This window comes from Cibotium barometz, chromosome 52 (genome assembly GCF_041138505.1).
Source record: "Cibotium barometz isolate CiBa-2024 chromosome 52, ASM4113850v1, whole genome shotgun sequence".
NCBI lineage: Eukaryota > Viridiplantae > Streptophyta > Polypodiopsida > Cyatheales > Cibotiaceae > Cibotium > Cibotium barometz.
In genome coordinates, this window is record NC_141097.1 from 17,562,589 (window position 1) to 17,585,065 (window position 22,477).

The 22,477-nt window shown below is 45.6% G+C and overlaps 1 protein-coding gene across 3 annotated transcripts in view; it reads right to left on the reverse strand.

Moving 5' to 3' along the window:
- LOC147608884 (uncharacterized) overlaps nt 1-22,477 on the reverse strand; it is an 83,059-nt gene that overhangs the window by 55,594 nt on the left and 4,988 nt on the right. For 2 of the 3 annotated variants that reach the window (XM_086788384.1, XM_086788385.1), the window contains exons 5-8: nt 18,198-18,284; nt 17,984-18,072; nt 17,677-17,787; nt 17,461-17,598 (exon numbers count right to left, since the gene is read on the reverse strand). In XM_086788384.1, the coding sequence (XP_086644510.1) occupies nt 17,461-17,598; nt 17,677-17,787; nt 17,984-18,072; nt 18,198-18,284 (425 nt within the window). The remainder of the gene's footprint in view (nt 1-17,460; nt 17,599-17,676; nt 17,788-17,983; nt 18,073-18,197; nt 18,285-22,477) is intronic. The other variant, XM_086788386.1, reaches the window with a different exon arrangement.

The window sequence follows — 22,477 nt, forward strand, 5'->3', positions numbered from 1 at the left end:
TGAGCTTACTTGAGCAGCAATGCTTCCAAGCACATTTCCAGGAGCCCAGGACGAAGGGCTGGCTTTTAGACACCCTCATCACACCAACCTTGATGTATGGAGCAGCCTTCAAGGGGCCAAATTTATCCGATGAGGATTGGCAGCGAATTGAGAGGCCCCAGGTCATGATGTTCTCCCGTATGATCCGCAGCAAACCATTAGTCCCACACCAGATTATCCAAGCAGAGTTTGTTGCAACCCCGATGGTGGTGGATGCACTCTTCCAGACAGTCACATACCTCCATCGTATCAGTCACATGGATCCCCACAAGTACCCAAGGCTTGCCCTGGAGTCCTCCAGACAGCTAGCACTTGAGGGGCACTCTGGAGTATGGTATGCACTAGTTTCCACTTGGTTCTCAGAATATGGGCTCTGCATGGACGACCTACCCCCCCTTCAGTACAGTTTGGACTCCCTTTTCTCCAACTGTCTCACAAGGATACCAACTAGGTTATCCGGTTAGATCTTCTCAGTCTCTACACACATTGCACATGGATCACACCTCCAGAGCTCCCCACGAAGATGCACTTCTACAGAGATCACTTCCTCACACTCATTGGGGATGGATTCATCCAGCAGCCAGGCTACTTGAGTGTTCACATGCAGATTGCGATTGGCCAGTATACGGGTTTCATCCCACCGCCTCAGAGTGCAGACAGGTAGAGCTGAGCGCATCTTCAGAGCCGGGAAGCTCATACGGAGACCCAGAGAGGAGAGGATCTACGGACTATGCCACACAGAGGTTGAGATGGAGGAGCATTACATATGCCGCTGCCCAGTATATACTGAGATCCGCGGGAGGTTTCACCATCTATTTCGTGAGGGATTCGGTCCACTCTCCAAGACCAGCGTTGCCTTGACCTCTTCTTGCTTGAGCTCCGCGGACACAGGGACACCTTGCGATAGCCTCGGCCCCAGCCACCCGCCCCCTCCCTCACCAGCCAACCTTCACCAGTTTCTTCCAGACCCAGGAGGTGGAGGACACTGACATAGTGGATCTTGTGGACCCTCCATGAGCTGCTCTGGACCTACCTCGCCTGAGAGGAGTTTGATGGGGAGAAACAGTTAGGGTTTCACTTGTGTGGGAGAAGCAAGGGAGAGAGAAAGAGAGTTGTGGGGATAAGTCAACTCATGAGGCATGAGTGTGTGACTCCCCTATCACACATGTATATTGCACTAGTACACATAGTGCACTTAGTACATTAAAAGTACTAAGTGTACTATGTACTATAACTTATGGGCTTGTACACACTATAAGGGTGGGCATAACGCCTTTACCCCAACAACCTCCCACTTAAAGGCAAAGTGCCCTTAAGTAAAGGAAAAGAAAAATCAGCATGTACATGATAATATACAAGGCCATATCAAGGCTGAAAATGGCCTCATCCAATGCCCATCAAGTGTCTGCAATGAGCAAACCGCTCCGGAGGCAAACTCTTTGTCAACAGATCAGCCGGGTTGTCATCCGTGTGAATCTTAACAAGCTGAATTTGCTTGTTCTCTATCACCTCTCTGATGAAGTGATACTTCACATCCACATGCTTCGTCTTTGCATGAAAGACAGGGTTCTTTGCCAACTGGATGGCACTCTGACTGTCACAATGCAACAATGGAATATCCCCTGTATAACCCAAATCAACCACTAACCGAGATAGCCATAATGCCTCCTTGCAAGCCTCTGTGGCTGCAATATACTCGGCCTCTGTAGTAGATAAGGCAATGCACTTCTGCATCCTGGATATCCATGACACAGCACCTCCTGTGAATGTAAACACATAACCGGTAGTAGACTTCCGGTTATCTGGATGTCCGGCATAATCCGAATCCGTGTAACCATGCACTAATGCATCCTGTTTGCCAAAGCAAATGCACAAATCCTGTGTGCCCTTCAGGTATCTCATGACACCTTTCACTGCTTCCCAATGCTTCTTGCCAGGGTTGGCCATGTATCTAGAAACCACTCCCACTGCAAATGCAATGTCCGGCCTAGTAGCAACCATGGCATACATGAGACTGCCACAAGCTGAAGCATACGGAATCTTGGCCATATCAGCCCTGTCTCTATCTGACTGTGGGCTGTCCATAGCACTGAGTTTCACATATGGAGGCAAAGGAGTACTAGCCTTCTTCCCCCCCGTCCATATTGAACCTCTGCAAAACTTTGCCAATATATTCCTTCTAAGACAAATACAACACATGCTGATTTCTGTCCCGAAGTATCCGCATACCCAAGATGTGATTTGCATCACCCAGATCCTTCATATCAAAGGTCTCATGCAGCCTCTTCTTCAAGGCATCCATCTCTTTACGAGATTTCCCGGCAATCAACATATCATCAACATACAAGATGAGGATCAATAGACTGCCATCCAAAGCTTTCTTGGTGTACAAGCAGTGATCTATGTCACTTCTCCTGAATTTCTGAGATTTCATGAATGTATCAAATTTATGATACCATTCCCTTGGTGCCTGTTTGAGCCCATAAAGACTCTTTTTCAGCTTGCATACAAGCTTCTCCTTTCCACTCACTGCATAACCCTCTGGCTGCTGCATATATATCTCCTCATGGAGATCACCGTGAAGAAAAGCAATCTTCACATCCATCTGAAGCAAGTCCAGATCATCATGTGCAACCAAAGCTAACACAGCTCTAAGTGTGGTCATTTTAACCACTGGAGAGAAGATCTCATCAAAGTCCACACCATATTCCTGCTTGAAGCCCTTAGCCACTAACCTGGCTTTGTATCTTGGCTTTGCATCTGATGCAACTTTGAGCCTGTATACCCACTTGCATGGCAAAACCTTCTTGCCTGCAGGCAAAGGCACCAATTTTCATGTTCCATTTTTTTGCAGAGAATCCATCTCTGACTTCATGGCACGCTCCCAAAGAGCCTTGTCTGCCCTCTGTAAAGCCTCTTTATAACATGAGGGCTCCCCACAGTCAGTGAGCATCAAGTAGTCAACCCCTGGAACAAACCTGTCAGGGGCTCTGGAGGGTCTTGTGGACCTCCGTACCCAATGACCATCATTTGCAGGTTGCTGTCCAGCCTGCATATCACCCATTGGTGGCTCCTGTTCCATGCCATAAGGCTGAAATATCATGCCCGGTATCTCCTCTAACTGTGGTATATCCATAGGGATATCTTCTGCCATATCTGGCTGTCCATTTGGACCATTTTCAGCACCATTTAAGGGCTGGTTTTCCTGCTGTAATGGCTGATTTACAGCCCTTTGTTGTTGTCCATGATGTCCATCATCATCAAAGATGACTCTGCCAGGCTCCTGTTGCCTTGCAGGCTCCTTATACATGCATGTTTCATCAAAAATGACATCATTGCTGCGTATGATCTTTCTATTTATGGGATCCCAAAGTCTATAACCCATTTCACCTCTGTCACCATATCCTAGGAATATGCATTTGTGAGACTTAGGATCAAGTTTGGTGCGCATTTCCCTGCGTATGTGCACGTACGCAACGCAACCAAACACTCTCAAATGCTTGTATGACGGAGGCTTCCCTGTCCATACTTCTTCTGGCACTTTCCCACCAAGCCTCGTGTTAGGTGACCTGTTTATAAGGTGAACGGCTGTCATAACAGCTTCAGCCCAAAAACCATGAGGTAATGCAGCATGTGACAACATAGAACGGACCTTCTCCTGAATGGTCCTGTTCATCCTCTCTGCTGTCCCGTTTTGTGGAGGATCATAAGGAGTAGAGAGCTTCCTCTTGATGCCTTTAGCATCACAAAAGTCCTGAAACTGTTTGGACATGTACTCTCCACCATTGTCGGAACGCAAAGCCTTCAGTGTTTTGCCAGTTTGATTCTCAACTAGAGCAACAAACTTCTGAAACACTGAGAATGTATCACTCTTCAAACGAAGAGGATAGACCCACACCTTGCGTGTGGCATCATCTATAAAAGACAAAATATTTTGCCCCTCCCAAAGAAAGCTGAGGCATCTCACATACATCTGTATGCACAAGCTCTAACTGAGCATCTTTCTGTCCAAGAGCTTTCTTGTGGGGGCACTGCAGTTACCTGCCATATATACAATGCTCACAAAACTGAAAACTTGAAAACTTTAGAGAAGGCAAGTAACCCAAACGAGACAATTGCTCCATTCCCTTGACACTCATGTGTCCCAACCGGCTATGCCACATAGAAATTTCCGGCAGCTCGGTTGCATTTACATTAGCATGGTGACAAACACCTGCATGCATAAAATAAAGAGTGTCCACTTTAGAGCCTCTGGCAACAACCAGTGAGCCCTTACTAATTTTCCACTTTCCACTACCAAATGTGGTAACATAATCAGCATCATCAAGCTGTCCAGTAGAAAGCAAATTCTTCTTGATCTCAGGCACATGCCTGACATCATGGAGCATAAGCTGTGAGCCATCTGAAAATACAAGCCTTACATCACCTCTGCCAAGAATCTTGCATGCATGGTTATCACCCAAATAAACCACTCCTTCATTGCCAGCAGTATACCTGACAAACAAGTCTCTGCAACCTGTGACATGAAAGGAGGCACCTGAATCAATGATCCATGAGTGCATACCATGACCACCTGTAAGAAGTGAATGGGCATCAAGTGAAGACGTAAAGAGGACCTCATCCTCACTGCCACCTGCATGTGACACATTGATTTCTTCGATCTTGACTCCACTTTTGCTCTTTGGCTTTACATCTTTGGCTTCATCCTTCTCTTTGTCTTTGCCTTTTTCCTTTTCTTTTTGATCATTTTTCCATTTGTAGCATTGTTTTTTGATGTGTCCCTTCTTGCCACAATAATGGCATTCCAAATCCTTTTTGGAGCGAGACTTGCTCCTTCCCCTTTCTTGGCTTTTCCCCCTTTGCTGGGATCTCCCACGTGCATTCATTGCATTGGACTTTCCAACAGAGTTGTTTTTCCTGTTCATCTCTTCTTGAAGAAGAGCACCCTCAACATCTGCATATGACAGCATAGCATGCGAATTGCTAGTGGCTGTCCTGAATGTGTCCCAACTCTCTGGCAAAGTGCATAACAGAAAAGTGGCTTTGAACTCATCGTCCATTGCCAACTTTTGATTAATGACCTGGCTGACAATACCATTAAACTCATTTAGATGGGCTGTCATAGATGCCCCTTCCTTCATCTGAAGACCTATGAGTTTCTTCAACCAATACACTTTGCTTGAGGCACTTTGTTGGGCATACAAGTCCTGCAATCTCTGCCACATTCCCCAAGCTGTCTTCTCTTCACGAATGCTGAAAAGTAATGAGTCTGACACAGACAACATGATAGTAAATCTTGCCAGCTCATCCATATCTTCCCACTCTTCAGCAGTAAGAGAAGCGGGCATCACACCCCTTTCTTTGATAGGCTTGTGCTGCTTTTTCTGGAGCAACACATTGTAGCACTGGGTTTGCCAAATATCATAATTATGCGAGCCTTCAAGCTTCTTGATGTGAAGCAATGAAGAGCTCTCACCTGTGGTTGCCATAGCAATATGCAACCTTTAATGCCTGACTCCCTGCAAATGTGCAAACACTGCACCAAAAGCACACAAAGTGCTCACAGTTTTTCTCCCAAGCTTTATCTCCCACTGCGGAAGCACAAATGCAACTTTTCTCCCACTTTATGTAATGAAATCACCAAAATCTGGTTGCTGCAGATTTTGGACAGCACCTTAAATGTGCTCTTTTGCCCTTCCAAAGTACTGTACAACAGTACCAAGTGCTTACAAATGATGTACCAAACCTGTACCGGCAAGTACAGCAGCTGAATTTGAACCTTTTGGTCACTCAAAACAGTGTACAGCCATTCCAAAACATGCACAAAGCTGTGCCAAATCTGTACCAGCAGGTACAGTAGCAATAAATGCTCTACTGGCTGTCCAAATGAGTGAAAATCAGACTTTTACAGTCCTGTACACTGCATACAACAGTCCCGAACAGAAATTGGGCAAAAGCCCCTTGACTGCAAGCTGATTTCTGAGGATTCAAGGCATAAATGTCTTGCCTGCTGCTTTGCCAAGCTCAACAAGCATACAAACTTGAAAAGCCCCTTGATTTGAGATCAATTTCTGATCATGCATGGTACATTGGCGCACATGAAGGCATCCAGAGTGTTCACGATGCTTCCCCCTGGCCACATATACATCAAATACATGAAAGCCCCTTGATTTACAGGCACATTGAGTGCTTGTAAGGCATCAACACATTATCCACAGCATCAAATGCGATTGCCTGCATGCAAATCAACCAAATCGGCACAAAAGCCCCTTGATTTGCACTGCAATTTGCTGCAATTTGCTGCAATTTTGCCCAAATGTGCGATTTCTCACATCATACAGCATGTATGAGTGCTTAATTGCACAATTACATAAAAAGCCCTTAAGGTTCTCACCACTTGAGCACCTGGATCATATTACCTCGTACCGAGCCTCTGCACTCCAGCATGCCCGACGCCCTCGACCCCCCGTCGGCCACAATCACCTCATCAACTCCAGATCCAGGACATGCTCCACCGCCATCGAGCTACCTTTCCACGTGACATAGCTGAGGGAGACCTCTCAGCCATACTCATTAGCCCCATGCTTGATATTTTGGAGAGTGGTATACCATCTCGGAGCTGATGTTGCTCTCATGTTTCTATGTTCTTAGTATTCCATGGACAGTTTTGTATCACCTCAATGAGATAGCTATGTTTATCTTTTCTTTCTGTTTTATTTTCCATTCCATGATGAGATATGCCATGACATTATTGTATCACTTTGGTCTCATAGGCCCATTGGGTCTTTAGTAGACGCTTAATATATCTTTCTTTCTCTCTCTCTCTCTCTCTCTAACAAGCCCTCAAGACCTTATCGGAATGGGCAGCGAAAATGAGACAAACTGCTGTAAGAAAGAAAATACTGAACTGCAGGGATCTGTATAAACTCTACTATATACACAAGAGATCTGTTACAAGAATGGTGGTGGGGGGGAAAGGGTGGTATATAATATACCACCCTAGCCTGTTGGTCGGCCACAGCAAAACAGGCTGACAGAAGACTGCCCACGATTGGATAAAATCCAATCGGCCACCAGTGTGAGATCAGGTCAGCGAGAAGAAAGCAGTTACACCACCCTGGGCTGCTGGTCGGCCACAGCAAAACAAGCAGACAACAACAAGACTGCCCACGACTGGATAAAATCCAGTTGGCCAGCACCTGGATCAAAGTCGGCTAGTGCAACATCAGTCGGCCCCAATGTGAGATCAGGTCAGCAAGAAGAAAGCAGTCCCCCACGACCAAAAAAACAGGGAAAAAATGGACAATGAGGAAAAATGGAGAAAACTCCTATCCGGGCGGGCACACCCACAATAGAGGCCCTCATTCCCTACTGAGTAATATGGTACAACAAGAGATGATTGCTAACACCCCCTCTCAACTCCTGGATGTGGAACCAACCCCAGTGAGCTAGAGTGCCGATGGAGCATCTGTTGAGGCAGAGGCTTCGTGAAGAGGTCCGCCGCATTGTCCTCCGTCGAACAATAGATAAGCAAGATGTCACCAGCCAAAATCTTCTCACAAGCAAAGTGATATTGTATCTCTATATGCTTGGTCTGGGCATGGAAGACCGGGTTCCGAGCAATAACTATACACCTCTGGTTATCGCACTGGATGACCATGGGTTCCTTCTATGGAAACCCAATCTCGCCAAGTAACCTCCGCAACCACCCCACACATCGCAAGCATCACCACAAGCAACGCGGTACTCTGCCTTAGTAGAAGACAAGGCAAAAGTTGACTGCCTCTTGCTGCTCCAAGAAATAGCTCCTGAGCCAAGGGTAAATCCATAGCCTGATGTAGATCTCCATGTGTCTGGATCTCCTCCCCAATCACAGTCACTCCAACCTCGGAGACTGACTCGGTCTGTCGTTCCCCCTCTAGTGTCATAGAATAGTCCAAGATCCTTCCGAAGATAGCGCAATATCCGCAATCTGGTGTCCGAATGAGTCTTCAAAGGTGTCTACATAAATGAGCTCAACAGCCCCACTAGAAAACTCAAGTTCAATCTGGTGTTCAGCAACCAAATCAATAGACCAACAAGCTTCCAATACAAGGAGGCATCAACCTGCTCACAAGATCATGTACTGTAAGTTGGGTATTCGGGTCCATCAGAGATGAAATAGGCTTGCAATTCTCCATCCCAAAGGCCTCCAGCAACTCATGAACATACCGCTGCTAAGAAACAAAGAACCCCCTCTTGGTCTGCCAAATCTCCAATCCCAAAAAGAAATGGAGTAAGCCTAAATCCGTCATCTCAAACTCCTTTGACAAGGGAGTCTTTGTCAAAGCAGCCTAAATCCGTCATCTCAAACTTCTTTGACAAGGGAGCCTTCGTCAAAGCTATGTGCTCCACATGACCGCCAGTGAGAATAAGATCATCCACATAGAGGATAATCATACCGCGTTCCCGAAAGAGATACAAGTTTGGATCTTCAACTAATCTCTAGAAACCCTTTCGCAGAAAGAAGGAATCAATCCTCTGATTCCAAGCCTTGGGAGCCTGTTTAAGACCATACAAGGCCTTCCCGTAACCTATAAACCATTCCCTTTGATCCCGGAACCTCAAAGCCTGGAGGTTACTCAACATACACCTCCTCCTCCAAGTCACCATTCAGGAACGCAGATTTTACATCCATCTGATACACCGGCCACCATTGAGAAGAGGCAAGGGCAAGAACTGTTTGAATAATGGTCATCCTAGTTGTCGGTGCAAAAGTGTCCTCGTAGTCGATGCCAGGCCACTGAGCATTGCCCTTAGCCACAAGTCTGGCCTTGTGCTTGTTCACCGATCCATCAAACGTATACTTGGTCTTGTAAACCCACTTGACACCAAATACTAACCGTTTTGACGGCCTCGGAACCAACTCCCAAGTGTTATTCTTCTCTATGGCTTCAAGTTCCACTTGCATGGCTTTCCTCAAAGTCTCCTAGGAAAGAGCTTTCTTAACTGAAGTAGGCTCTTTGTCCCGAATGATAGGAGATGTTAATGCATAATTTGCCTGTAAAAGCTCCTTTGACTAAGGAACGCAAGAACTAGAATGTCTCTATATCTACTACCAACATCTGGCAAGCCATCCACCATCTAGTCCCGGAAAGCCCGCCACAACGTATCCACATTCAAGTGGCCATGATGAAACTGCCACAAATCACCTAACTGAGTACTTGTCAGAGAAGAGAGTGCTAAGAGTTTGTAAATTACATTCTCCACTTTGTCTTCCCAAACAACCTCGCCTATTGCTTTGTCCTGGAGAACAACAAAATGCTCATCAAACTCCACTCATATGCCAGTCTTGCAAACCTCATGCACTGACAAAAGATGAAAACCAAGAGATGGGACATAAAGAACATGGGAGGAATGCTTCCCCCCTCTGCCATCGGGAATGATCTCCAACCTACCCTCACTATGAATCAGCCCATCGGGATAGTGGACTTGTCACCAATAAGGATGTGACCTGTTTACCTTCGAAGATCTTGTAATAACTCTCGGGAATAAGTCATGTACCTGGAAGCACCACTGTCTAGAATCCACTCTCGAGTATATCCCTAGCGGTGAGACCAACCGCCTCCCTGCTCAAAGCAGATGAAGCTCCGGTGTCCATAATCTCCAAGTGCACAAAAGCTAGAGTCTGCACGGTTGCAACTAAGGAATCAGCACGTTTCTCAGTGCTCTGCCGAGGACATTTTCTCGAGTAGTGACCCTTCTGGCTATAACTATTTGGCCCTCCTAGCTCTGTTTCACATGATGAAACCCATGCCCGAACACCAGATAGGTCGAAGAAGACATAAGGACAGGGTCCATAAGGTTCGATTAAGAAAAAGCACCATTCTTGGTCAAAAAGCAAGAAAAAAGTAAAAAGTCAAACAGGGTTGACCACGCGTCAAGGGCACCATTGGAAAGAGAAGTCTGAGGCAGACAAAAAAGCTAAAAGCTGCATTTTCAAAAAGCAGCTCCAAGGCCAAAAAGCAAGACCCTGAAGCTAGAAAAGAACTTTTGACTAAAGTTGAGTAATATTTTACTATTAAAAAAACCAAAAGCAAAGTAAAAGGCAAAAGAAAAGTAAAAGCATCACTTTTTAGCAAAAAGCAAGGCTTCCCCAAGAATAAAAGAAGCATGAGCCTCTCTTGAGCATCAAGTTGAAGAAGAACCTCTTCATTGTATTGCCATCTTCGTTGAAGCGTGGAGATCATCTTCTCCATCATCATCTATGAACCAAATCATGGAGTTTTTCATCGTTGCCCACTAATTCAGAGTGCCTCCATCAATTGCAGTGCCATGTCATCATCTGCCTGTACGACTGTACGGATCCGTACAACCGTGCGGCAATGTCCGGAACTGTGTGGACAGAAAATTTCAAAAACCCTAAAAATTGCTTTTTGGAGGTTTTTATCGCCCAAAAACCATTAAAACAAGTTTTATATCAGTTTTCTTGCCAAAAAGAGCTTTTCCATGGTTTTCTTCATCGACAAGGCTATAGGAGTTGTGGAGATTACTCATGGAATGAGAGTGTAATTCTTGGACTTGGACTTGAACTTGGATTTGGACTTGGACTTGGATATGGACTTGGACTTGGACATTGGATTGGGACTTGGACTTGGATTCATTGGATATTGGATCTGGTACTAGCGCGATGAGAGATACTTGTGGGTCATCCCTGTGGTGTGCTCGGCATTAGAGATCTTGTGCCTTTGACATCGACTTGGATATCCGACATCGGCATATCTCTTTGTTTTGTATTCATTGATTGTATTGATCTTGGCCAGCGTGCTCATGGATTGTTTCTGAATAAATTCCTGAAAGGAGACGAGGCCTGTTTCCCGCTCAGTGTGGTGTATTGTTCAAGATCCCTATTCCCTTCTCTCTCTCCCCTCTCTCTCTATATCTTTATCTCTTGGACACATGGTTGAGTCTGTCACTGCACACCCCGTTGGGCTTACACTGGCCACAATGGTTACAGGTCCCCGCTCGACCGTCAAGGCATCACGATCCAAGTCGGGCTCCTGCCCAGAAGACTTCGCTTGTGACGAATTCCCTTTGCCCTTGTTGTTGTTGTTGCGGCCTTTCAGCCGCTGGCTAGTCAAGGCCTCAGAACCTCCGCTCTGTGGAGGGTTCGTAAACCGCACTTCTTGATCCAAAAACATCCCTCCCATGTGATGGTGCTAAGCCTCTCGAGTCCCACTGGTGATCAAAGAAGAAAAAAAGCTGAGTACTGAGGGGTAAGATGAGACAACAAAGTGATGGCCATATCCTCTGAAGATATCTCCTTCCCAACCTGAAGAATCTCCTGCTGAAGAGCCTGGAGTTTGTTGATGTGCTCTTGCATCGTCGAAAAATTTGCAAGACTAATCACTCGCATCTGCACTTCCAAGGAAATTCTCTTCATGGGCGATACCCTATTGTACAAAGAAGTCAAGTGCTGCCAAATCCCTCGGGCTAGCGTCATGTGTTTGATGTGATTGATCACTTGCGGTGTGTAATAAAGAAAGATGAAAGAACGCACACGGGCATTGACACGACCCCACAACTATGCTTGAGCCTCCCGCTCTTTCCTAGTAGACAGTGAAAGCTCCTCCTCCTCCAACGCTCGCCGTGGAACTCCAACCACAATGAAATCAGCCAAATCATAAGACTCTAAGACAGACTCCATCATTACCTTCCAGATGCCATAGTTGGTCCCGTCCAACTCTTGGTCCACCAGGAATGTCAAGAGGGTGGGGATCTTCACATGCTTCTCAGCCATCTCAAGCAAATCTGGCGTCTCGGGGGTTCACAAGGTCTTGTGAAGCTCCGGAGGGTGGGTGGGAAAAAAAAATGAAGAAGAGGCTGCAACTGCTTTGCAAGGTGGCTGTCCAGCAATGATGGCCGCCTTCTAGCTGCTTCTCAACGTCCCAAACAGCCAAGAAATTCTCCAATCAACACCCCCAAAAAAAAAAAGCAAACCCTCAAGGTCTCACTGTCTCCAAGCTTCAAGCCACCTGGGGCTCTGATACCATGTCGGAATGGGCAGCGGAAATGAGACAAACTGCTGTGAGAAAGAAAACGCAGAACCGCAGGAGAGAGAAGCTATATAAACTCTACTATATACACAAGAGGTCCAGTACAAGAATGGTGTGGGGGGCAAGATCGAAAGTAGCAAGACTGCCCACAACTGGATAAAATCCAGTCAGCCAGCACCTGAATCAAAGTCAGCTAGCACCTGAATCAAAGTCGGCCAGTGCAACATCAATTGGCCACTGTCAAATCAAGTTGGCCAGAAGAAAACAGTCCCCCATGACCAGAAAAACAGGGAAAAAATGGACAATGAGGAAAAATGGAGAAAACTCCTATCCGGGCGAGCACACCCACAATAGAGGCCCTCACTCCCTACTGAGTAATATGGTAGGGACAGGAGATGACTGCTAACAGACCTCTCCAACAAAGAACCACCTAAACACACTCCAACACAAGATTAGGGTAAACCAAACATAAAGGGTGCAAGGTAGCTCACCACCCAACCATAAGATCTATACTTCGATCCACCCCCAAGCATGGGGCTAAGGCTCCACACCACAGATACATGTCAGTCAACTCTGGCGTCCCATACCACCAGTGCCCACCCATAGGGGCCCTCGGCAAGACTATATGTGCTTTGCCATGTCCGTGGCAGGAGTAGGAACTTTGGTCCAGGAACAGACCTGTCAAAGTGCACCGCACAACTAACTACTCTGATGCTATAAATAGCCAACTACCATAAATGGCTTGTAGCCAAGTTTTATTAGATCTGAACCTTAGCCCCCAACATTTGCCTGCAATCTCCTAATCCCAGGGCCCCCTAACCCTGCTGGATTAGCCCCACTAATCTGAAGATTAGTAACCACGTACATAATACTCTCCCCTTCACCCCTTCTTACAAGTTCTTTATTAGCAAATTTTCGAAGTGTACGTAGCTCTATGGGCACTCGATGAGACTTTCTCATCCAAAGTACAGCCATACTTTACAGCCTGTCAGGCAAAGTCACAAGGGACGGGGGACGGGGATGGGGCGGGAGACGGCAGTATGTAGGGAACGGGAACGGGGGTAGGAACGGCACTTAAAAATTACTTTGTCGGCACCACCCACTCGCCTATACGGGCAAAGCTTGCATGCCCATGGCCGTGCACTGCCTCCATGAGGGGATAGGGTGTGATTGACCTCATCCCACCATGTCCATCCCGTCGTCCTTCTACGGGAACTTGAAGTGCCGCCACCACGTGAGGAGGATGCCATGGATGATGGATGCCTCCTTGTCGCTTGATAGCTTGAGACGGATATGTGGTGCATCCCTGTCATACTGGAATGGTGGTAGATGATCCATGTCTAGGCCATGCTGTGAGAACCAATGTGTGACTTGTGCATACCATGATCCTCTGTCTCCTGCCTCAGCCAACTGTCTAGATGCCTCAAAAGCACTGTATGACAATCTGTCCTGTGGCATCTCTCTGAATCTGTCTAGCAGGCATATAGTCTGGAATATGGCCTCTACCATCATAGGAGGCGCAGCAAACTCTGCTCGGATAATGTCGTGAGGTACTGACGGTTTGCGCGTATCATGTGTGCCATTATGAGGGCCTGTGGTCTCTCTATTTGTGTCCACCAATGGGTAGCAAGGCCTGGAGCCCATATCGCTGCTCTATACATTAGTGCCGGTGTGACTAATGTGTCAAATAGCCACCCCTTTGTCCGGGGCTCCTGAAAATGCACCTGGTGGCACTGTCTCTCTAGCATAGCCAATGCTGCATATCCCCGTGTCAATCTAGCTCTGGCTGCTGAACCCATGGTGAAGCGTGTGGCTGCTGCAAAGAAGGTAACCCCTAGGTACACGTATGATGTCACCACCTCCACCTGGCGTCCTGCGAGAGTGAATGTCAGCGAACTCCTGCCCTGTCTCGATGTATGAAAGACCATAACCTTGGTTTTCCCAAGGTTCACAGTAAGACCCCTCTGTGTGCAGAAATCATGGAGTGCATGTAGATGCTGCTGTAGACCTCCTGGAGACTCAAACACTAATACAATATCATCAGCATAAAGCATAATATGTACTGAGGTACCTGCTAAATCAACTCCATCTCCGCCTCCCCGTGTAATGAAGTCAGCCACCTCATCAATGTATAACCCAAATAGCATGGGGGAAAGTGGGCATCCTTGCTTCACACCAATGGTGCTAGCAATAGTCTCGGACATACCTCCTGGACATCTGACTCGCCCAAAAACCTGCTCATATAATGCATAGATGCCCCATGTCATATCTGCTCGTATGCCAAGAGACTGCAGGCGCTGAAAGAGCCTCTCTCGTGGTACTGTGTCAAATGCCTTGCGGAAATCCACAAAGCAGCAATAGAGAGAGAGTGAGTGAGGCTTGAGCCTTGAAAGTTGAGGGAGAACTTGAGTGTGAGGGTGGGTGGGTGTGTGTGTGTGTGTGAAGCTTGAGAGAGTGTGTGAGGGAGAGAGTGTGTGAGTCTTGAGAGGCTAGAGCTTGCTTGTGTGAGAGCTTGAAACTTGAGACCTTGGCCCTTGAGGCTTGCCGCTTGAGGGAGAGAGAGCGTGTGTGTGTGTGAAGCTTAAGCTTGAAGTGTGAGAGGGAGTGTGTGTGTGTGTGTCTTCTTAAAGGGAGGGAGGCAAGAGAGGCCAAGGCTCAAAGCCTCAAGGCCTATGGGCCAAGGCTAAAGGCCCACGAAAAGCCTCCCCCCCAAACGGCCAGAAAAAAAGGGTCAAAAATGTGACCGTTGCCCAAACGGTAACCTGGGGCGTTCCCATGCAGCTGTCCCTCACAGCCGTCCCCTCCTGGATCCATCCCCGGAATGCCGTCCCTTGTGAGGGACACCCAGCTGGGGACGTCCATCCGTCCCCGTCTGTCCCCGTCCCAAAGTGTTCCCGGGACAGCGTCCCCCCATTCCAAGGGTCCGTCCCCTCCGTCCCTTGTGACTATGCTATCAGGCTGTCTTCTCCTTGCCAACCTGTTGTACATCCATAGTAGCTGTTGTACGACCAACTCCTCAGTATTTCAGTACCGTATCACCTTCTGTTTGCTGTACAATCATTCACTCTGCAGTTCAGCAGCTATATGTCCAATGTCCATCTACATATAGCTGTACAGCTCTCTCCTGCACGTGTGAGCTGTACAACTGTATCCCCTGTTTCTGCAAATTGTATGGCTCCTCTCTACCCTGTTGTACGACCATTTTCTTGTGGAATGATTGTTGTGTGGCTTCCTTAAACTCTCCCTGCTGCTTACGGCCATCTCTATTGTTCCATAGCATTGAGTTCATATGGTGAACTCGTTTGGTTGAAAAATATTCAATAGTCTATTTCTTCTCAGAACTCCAGAAGCTCTGGAGTATTAAGAATGTGCAGATAAAATGAGGAATAATCTTGTATTGCAAATCTTTTCAAAAGAGTAATGTGGATGTTGTGGGCTTAGGAATAATCATGAATTGCAAATGTTTTCAAGAGAGCATTATGTGGATGCGTTGGGCTTGGAAGCCTGGATGGCTTTTCAAGTGGCATTTTCCTTGCTAGAAACCTCAACCTTTGACGGGGAGGTCTAGCTTAAAGAAGGAAATATGTTATGAGACCAAAAGGTCATCATAACAAGCTGGCTTTGTTACCTCGGGCAGGCGCCCAGTGTCTAAAGCAACTATTATAATGATAGGGGTGCTTTTATTGGGGCTCGGTGCCTACAGATAAGCATGGAGTGTTCATAATCAAGGGTTTCCTGTCTATGTGAATATCCATCTAGATCTAGGCATCCAGCCAAGTTTAGAACTGTAATTCATAAGTCAATTGACTAGAACAGCTTTGCATGGCTGCTCTCTTGGAACATAACCCTTAACCACCAACTTCTGCACTGAATATCAAGATAAAAACCAATGTTCAAGGATTCTACGTCTATGTTTATGTCTCCGGGCAGCATATAAGGCTGATCAATGCATAATATGGCACCATACAGCCTCAAGGTGCCTCTGTAGAACCCATGAAAGAAAGGCCGTCAGCTCTTTTTTCCTCATCCTTAAATGGCTCTTCTATTCACATCTCTTGATCAGCTAAATAGGCCTCTTCCAGCATTCAATGTCTTGGTACAGCATACAATGGCAAGTCGATGCATAAAACTGCACACCACACCCTCACAACATGTATCTGTAGATCTTAAACTCTCTCGTGCTTTCCCTGATGCACTCTTTTGATGTTAGAAATCATATCTTTCAGTAGAAACTCCTTTGTGTCTTTCCGATCTTTTCTCGAGACACACACATACATGTATATACTTTTGAGGTTCAAACTCACGCTCCTTGGGGGGCAGCATGGTATAATAGCCACTAGGCAAGGGCCCCCTGACACTATTTGCAATTCTAAAATGCTAATCCTCATAATTTTGAACCCTAAAGTTGAGCCCGTTGCTTGATCTAATCCATTTCCAATGTTAGTTGAAAGAATTGTCAACAAGCTACCTCCTCAAACTTCAAAGGGCAGCAAGGTTCCTATAAAAAAGGGGTCAGTTCTCACTTGTTATATCTCTCTTTTCTTGTTCCTTCAAGTAATCAAAGCCGTGTAGTCTTGTCTCGCATGTCATTTTCTAGTGCTCCAATGAGAGCAAAGCATGGGGTGATTGCTGTGATGTGATGATGTATATCCCACAAGCTCTTATAAGTCCTTTCTTTAGAGTATAGTTTTGGAAATGGCCAAAATGCAGGGAATCCAGACTGGAAAATTCCTTGGTTCCGAAAACAAGTCTCGGCCAATTCAGCCATTTTCCATTTTCAAATTGAACTGTTTAGGTCATTTCCCTACACCATTTCAACCATTTTCCTGACAACAACTGGTGCCTTCCCTGCACACCCCCTATTTCAGGTCATGTTAAGTCAAATGATTTTATGTTTTGTCACCCATGTTTTCTCTTCTTCTCTTCCTCCTCTCTTACATTTTCTCTCCAGCCCCTCCTTTCCCATCTCTCTCATGTTCTCCTTACTTCTTCTTAGCTTGTACTTCCCTTGGTGAGTTGGTATTTCGCCATTTCAACCCCCTCAAAAAAAAGGGTTTCTGTTTCCCTTTATGTTTCCCATAACAATGATTCAGAGAAAAATCTCTCCTTTCATGGACTCTCACTCTCATGGACATTTTTTTCAAACACAAAAGAAAAAGGTTATTCAAATCAAGAACAATGATTCCAATTGAAGCAAAGAATGAAGAAAAAGACTACACCAAAAAGGAGCATGAAATAAAAAATCAAACACTACAAGCAACCCTTAAGCCTTCATAAGTACGAAAACACCAACTTCTTTGTCAAACTATGAGTAGTCACCTCACATTCCTGTAAGACCTTTGAGAAGGCATTGGTGAATTTAGCAACAACAGAAGGTTGAGCTTACCCCTGTTTTATCACAGAGCACTATCAAATTGTGGGCACCAATGACAAAAACTTCGCCTGATGGACACCATGATACCGAAGCAAGGCTGGTTTGAAAAGGTTCGCTCTTGTACGAAAGCCTTCCAAAGCAATCCCATACCTACAAAGCATTAACGTCTCCCTTGTCACATAAAGAAGCCTAATAGACTGTTTGGTTAAGATGCAAAAAGAAAGATACCTTGTAACAGCCCTCCTCCCCAACAGAAACAATGAGCTTGTTTGCACGATTCCAGTCTAGTTTCACCACGAGACCTTCATGACCTTCCCATTGAGTATGTTTGGTTGCGGACTGGCCAAAAGATGTAAGAGAATAGTCAGAGTGTTATTTTAAACACTAACATCAAGATAAATGGCACCTAAGGCTATTCTTTTGGCGCTTCCTGCCATAAATTGGCATAGTGCAAAAACTCTGGTAAAAGATTTTATCATGAATTTTTGATGCCATTCACTTCCTTCCCGGATACTCATGGCCAAATCCAGCCTACCTGAATGGGTTTGATCACCAAATTCTTCCCCGAGGTGAAAACAAGTTGGTTTGAATCAGGTGCCCAGGACAAAGCATATACAGCCTGCTCTGCACTAGATAGTTGCACAACAAAATTATTGGCCTTAATTTACCTTGGCGATCCTAAACTTATCAACTAAGCATGCTTTATTAGAGAGATTCTATACACTTGCATAGCTAAACCTTAGTCATACCATTCTGGAAGACATTAGATCTGAGCATGCCATTGCGTGACCAGAGCTTCACAAACCCATCTCCTCCTCCTGTTGCTAACGCAGTGCCTGTGCAGATTTGGCAGATTACATTTTATCTTAAGCACTGCTTACTCTCTTTTTTTTTAGAGGTAATTGTTGTATAGATTATATAACCCTTTTGCAGGAAAATCCAATTACAAGCATGCTTCCCTCTTTAAGCACTGCTTACTTAACCAGTAGTATTTTACCAAGAAACATGAAGCAACCAAAGAAAGTTTATTCAGGAGTTCTAGCTTCCTAGGCAAAGCAATCTTTAAAGCTCACTATTCAGATTTTGTTTGCCAAGCAGTCACAGCATGATTTCAAACTACTGAAAATCCTCAAGGTTCACAAATTAAACCAGTACCTGGGATTTGACCTTAAGTATCCAAACAACCTGTGCCTATTATCTACAAGCATGATCTATGAATTCCACTTTGCATGTGGCATCCCAGCAAACATGCGGACCCCGCCAGCAGTGCTGTCACTAGGTTTCAAGGCAACGAGACTGGCCTGGGAACATGAAAAGAAGTCAATTGGAGTTAAAAGGGTGTAAGATGGGAAAAGGGATGCCTAGTAATCCCACATGCAAAGGCAGTGTGGAAGATGAAAGGATATATATAGTCCAAAGCATAGTAGCAATGAAACGCATTTCCAACATTTAGGAAACATGTATGAAACGTCTACACGTTTCATATGTTGGAAACGTGGTTTCAAACAAACTTTTTTTAAACCTAAAAACAAAAAACGAATGGTACGGGCTGCATCGTTTTCCACAAGCGAATGTGAAAGTACACCTGCGTTCAGTACCCGCCGCCTTTCTTCCTAAGAACATCGACCTCTGGCATCTGCACTCCTGGGACCAGCCTGCTACCTGTCACTCTTGGGCCTTCACCCACTCTCTTCTTGTTCTTGCTTGCAGCCTATTCTCTCTCAAATCTCATCATGCCAAGGAAGAGCTCTCATTTGTGAGACCTTCGATGCTGTGAATGCAAGATATGGTGGGAGCGGCATAACGAAATGGACTTGCAAGTTTTTTTCCAAGAAGCACCGTGGAATTGCTCAGAGATTGAAGGCTCATTTTTCCCGAACAAAGGGCTTTGGCATTGGCCCTTGTACACAAGTGCCAAAGAATGTTTATGACAGCCTCAAGGCCTGGAAAGCTGAAATGTTGGGCATTTCTATTGATAGAGTGCCTGCATGGGATCAGCCTGAGACATCTCCCGCAGCTATTCTAGCATCTCAGAGGCCAGTGGTCGATGTGAGCGATGATGTTGAGAGCACGCAAGTGTCGCAAGCTGCAAGGTCAAGGTCCTTGCCAACAGCCAAGAGAAGTGCTCTTCCTCTATTCAAGCGAGGAGATATGAGAGCAGCCATGCAAAAGGCAGCTATGAAGGAGGCAACTAGGAAGGTCACGAAGTTGTTTGTGCAATGTGCATTATCTTTTCATATCACTCGGACTCCTCGATGGAAGTCAGCCATGCGTGTCATCTCTCGCATTGGGTGTGAGTGGGAGGGTCCGAACTATGAGACATTGCACACCAAGGAGCTTCACTATGAGAAGGAAGCTTTGACAAGAGAGCTGGAGCCTTTGAAGGCAACATGGGAGAAGTATGGATGTACCTTGCTTTGCGATGGATGGTCAGATGTGAGAAAGAGGAATGCACAAAATATTTTGGTTTCTTCATGCAAAGGAACCATGTTTCTCCGTGCCATAGATGCATCAACTGCAGGGATTGTGGTTACAGGTGCATTTATATGGTCACTTACGCCAAGCAATCAATGAAATAGGTGCAACCAACATCATGCAGGTCATTACAGATAATGGGTCAACCTGTGTGGCCATGGGGAGGATGCTTGAGGAGGAGTTCTACACAATAGTTTGGACACCTTGTGGCACGCATAGCCTGGACCTCATGATTGAGGATGTGGGGAAGCTACCTTGGGTGTCTCATATTTTCTCTGCGACATCAAGCATGGTCAATTTTGCCTGCAAGAGACCCAAGGTCTTGAGCATGTACAAGGCAAACAATGACCTTGAGCTTCTAAAGCCTTCGAAGACAAGGTTTGCGTATATGTTCATAGTCTTGGAGAGGCTTGTCAGAGTACGACATGGCTTGCTGCGTATAGTTGTTTTCCATGAGTGGCAACAATAGGAGGATAGGAATGATCCTAAACAATGGGAGGATAGGAATGATCCTAAGGCAGGCACTGGCTTTTTGTCGCATGGTCATGAGAGATGCTTGGTGGCAGGATGCAACAAGCCTAGTGAAGACGATGAACCCCATGTACAGCATTCTCCAATTAACAGACATGGAGGGGAGCACTAATGGCCTTCTTTATGAATTCATTTCTGGTAACCGACAGAGTCCAGTCATCGGTTCAACGTGAAAGAAATTTGTATATGAGTGCGTGCACATTAAGAAATTTGTATATAAGTGTGCGCATTCTGTAAAAGAAAAAAAACTTCCCATCAAATTCAGTGCTCTCTGATCCTTAGTTGCAAATAGGAGAAGCTCTTGACTTATGTACTGCATTGTTTGCAGCTAGATACTCATTCTTAGGAATTGCCCATGGCTAAAGAATATTTATAACTTTACGTTTTCATTCTCTCTAAACTTTGTTACTCTTGGATTTTCTTATAAAGGGTCTAGGATCTGAAAGGCATATGGAACCAACGTTGGGACTGGTTTCACAGGCCCATCCATGCCGTTGTCCATATCCTTCATCCTCTATGGAGGAGTGTTTCAGTATGTGAATAGAGAATTAGAAGATGGATGGACAACCTACATGAGCAAGCTTGTGGGAGATGACGATGAACTGCTCTTGAAGCTGGAGGATGAACGTCTTCTATTCCGCAATCGCAACGGTGTTTTTGGGTCGCGCATTGCAAAGAGAGAGGAGACTCAGTTGCAACCAGTTTCTTGGTGGGAGAAATATGGCAGTGAGGCACCTCACTTGGTAAGACTCGGGACTCGAGATTTAGCCCCAATAGTTTGTTATTAGAAATTTAAAGCATGTTCCTATAATATGAGCAATGAGGATGTCTATCTTGTTTTCTTTCAGAGACACATAGCTATGCGAGTTTCTCTCAGGACTGTAGCTCTGGGCCTTGTGAGAGAAACTGGATTACATGGGCCTTACTCCATACCAAGAAGAGAAACAGACTGTCCACAACACAGTTGGAGAGGTTAGTCTTTTGCCACTGCAATCTACGATTGCTCGAGCAAAAGGACTACCCCATAGAGCCCCGCCAAGTCAACCCAAACAAGATAGACATCACAAACTGCAATGAGCTACCCAATATTCCACAGGAGGAGAGGGATATATACACCATGCTCTACGAGGAAATCACTGCTCCATCTCGCGGCACACGATCTCAGGCAGGAGCTTCAGCTGGTGCCAGTACTTCGCATGCATCTCCACTTGATGAAGATGCATTTCAGGAGTCTTCTGGGAGTAGCACTAGTAGTGAGGATGAGGCTAATGATATTGATGATACAGATGAGGATATGGATCTAGCTGAGGGTCAAGACAATGATGAGTCTTGACTCTTGAGTCTTCTCTTGTAGGAATTGGGACTCGGGATTTAGGATTTCATTTACAGTTCGACTTGTGTTATTTACATTAATTTTATTCTAGTCTCTTCATGAATCATGTGAGTCTGTGACATGGTTTATCATCGATGACTCCAGAGTGCAGGGATTTCATTTACATGATTCATATGTAATCTCGTTTGAGTCATTATTCGTCTATGCTTCTGCTTCTGCTTAGTGCTATAATCATTGTTGTCTGTTGAATGTTCATTTATGCAACATGCTTTTGTATACAATGATGAATCATGATCAATATGTGTTTGCTATGTCTCATGTATGTGTCATGACATTAGTCATATTTTGTATATGTATAAATTTCCATAGTTATTTTTTAGTCCGAACGAAACCCGTTTCTTACATTTTACGAAACTCGTACGAAAGCTATGAGACCCGTTTCATACCTCCTGTTTTAGAAACACCTCGCAACTATGGTCCAAAGGGACCCCAACTATTTTCAGCTCCCCCAAGCTTGTCTTTTGTAGAATACTGGAGGGCTGATTAGGGAAAGTGGGGACCTGCCTTAGCATGACAAAGGCTCCGTACTACCTAGGCCCATGCGGATGTGTATGCCTCCAAGGGTGCTAGCAGCTCTACAAAGCACCTTGGGCACATATGTTGGCCAGCCATCTGTCATTCGTGGTGTGT